The sequence below is a fragment of the Apis dorsata genome, unplaced genomic scaffold, assembly GCF_000469605.1.
Source record: "Apis dorsata unplaced genomic scaffold, Apis dorsata 1.3 scaffold_157, whole genome shotgun sequence".
Lineage (NCBI taxonomy): Eukaryota > Metazoa > Arthropoda > Insecta > Hymenoptera > Apidae > Apis > Apis dorsata.
In genome coordinates this window covers 809,080-811,024 of record NW_006263447.1, presented here as the reverse complement: position 1 = coordinate 811,024, position 1,945 = coordinate 809,080, and the positions used below count along the sequence as shown (strand labels likewise).

Here is a 1,945-nt window from a genome sequence, read left to right as displayed (position 1 = left end):
GAGCTTCCACTCGTCCTTCATCTCGGAATCTGGGATATTCTGCACGCTCCCGTGGCAGGAGAGGAACTTGCCCGCATCCTCTATACTCGGCACGAACGTGAGGACGCTGGTGGTGACGTTGTTGTCGGGGCTTATCTGCGGGACACCCTTTCATGAATTTAAAACAGTTTATCGAACTGGTCCCGCCTATCATATACACGCGCCAGAAAAAATAAATGCCTAGGGCTGATTTAAAGAATCGAAGCTCTCTCTGAAAATCAACGGGCAGATAGTGCGAAAAGTTAGAGACTTATTGCTTTCCAAAATATTGGCCATGGATTCTCTCGAAGAGGAAGAGGAAAAAGTATGAAAGGATTTCTTTTTTTCTTTATGTCGCAATTAAATCTCTAAATAACTTCGAATTTGTTTTATGTGAAAAGTGAAATATTTCTTTTTAACGATGAAACGTAATGGAAATTTTTTAAAATCACGTTTTTTTGTTCCATTGTTTTAGAAAAATGCATTAATTACTCAGGATTCCTTTCTATATAATATATTTCAAAGTCAAGATTATTAAAGTTGAGGTTCCTTTTTCTAGAGAGTATAATTAAACTAAAGAAAAAACTATAAATATTCATTTCTTTCTGGAAATCATCTGGGAATGAATTAGAAAGCATTAATTCTTTCTTTAATTATATATTAATACTATAATTAATTAATAATAGCTATTTTTTTTTAAAATAAAAGGATTAAGAAAAGAATCCTCTAATTATGTATTAATAAAATCCAATTGTCAAAATCAGTAGTGCTAGCGTATCATTATCAACAGTAGTTCAACCTTACCGTTTGTCTGGCGTTCCTCAGCATTATGCTACCCTTGGACCACGTGATTTTCGGCGTCGGCCTGGCCCCAACCACTTCACAAATGATCTCGTATATGGTGCCAGCGCTAAGTGGACGGTTCTTCTCTTGCATACGGACCCACAATGGTTTCACTAAAACACGGGTACTATCCATTAGCCTTCGAGTACGAATGATCTATCCTTTCCAGATAGGATTCCATAACATTTGTAGAACGATAGAAGTGTTTGAGTAATCGTTTCGACTAACTCCTGATTCGAGCTGGTTAATGGAAAGTACTTCGCGAAACTTTCGAACGTTAAACAAGGTTTTAGCAACTAACGTTCAATTATTTGTTAAGCACTGATAGATAAGGTTTGATTGATCTTTGGATTTATCAAGAACTGTTTAAATACGCGTTCCTTTTCTCTTTGGTAGATGATTTGATAAATGGTGAAATAGATAAATTTTGTGAGAAATATTACATTATTTATTCAGATTTAATTTTTTCAGATTAATAATTTATTCTTGTATCGATATATTTTTAATAGTACGAAGTAATAATTATAGAACGCGATAAATCTTATATTTCTAAATATAAAATTTTTACATTATATTTTTAAATGAAGAAATATTCATCGTTTTATCATTATATATTCTCAATTAATCGATTTTCTATGAAATTTTTCAAATTTTAAAATACAGCTCTTTAACAGTTATATGATAGAAAAATTAAAATAAAAATGAGTAAATTGATTAATTTAAATTTATATTATTATACTTACGATTCATATCGAGGGTAACAGAACTGGATATCGGAGCGACCATGTTGTTATTCGAAGCTTGACAAGTTAAAACCGTGTTCAGATGCTCGCGACCCAACTTTTCCAATCGCAGCACATTTCGCACCTTCTTCGTTTCAATAGTTTCGTAAGTGTCGTCGAGGAGAGCGTTCTCTTGCCACCACGTCACTCTTGGCTGAGGTCGACCTGCACGAAACGAAATAGAATGAACGATGTTCATGGTAAGCGAAACATTCGTTTCCGGTTTCGATTTGTGCACTATCTTTCTGCCTTTTCATTCATCGAACGTGAAAAAAGAAAAAGGATCCAATAAAAATTCGGTA

General features: G+C 34.0%; 1 protein-coding gene across 1 annotated transcript in view; it reads right to left on the bottom strand.

The window, feature by feature from the left end:
* The window catches only part of LOC102677973, a 349,267-nt gene that overhangs the window by 44,540 nt on the left and 302,782 nt on the right, over positions 1-1,945 (bottom strand). Inside the window, exons 6-8 of the mRNA XM_006613602.2 lie at positions 1,605-1,808; positions 823-974; positions 1-135 (exon numbers count right to left, since the gene is read on the bottom strand). The exon at positions 1-135 is cut by the window's left edge and continues 1 nt beyond it. Of these exons, the coding sequence (XP_006613665.1) occupies positions 1-135; positions 823-974; positions 1,605-1,808 (491 nt within the window). The remainder of the gene's footprint in view (positions 136-822; positions 975-1,604; positions 1,809-1,945) is intronic.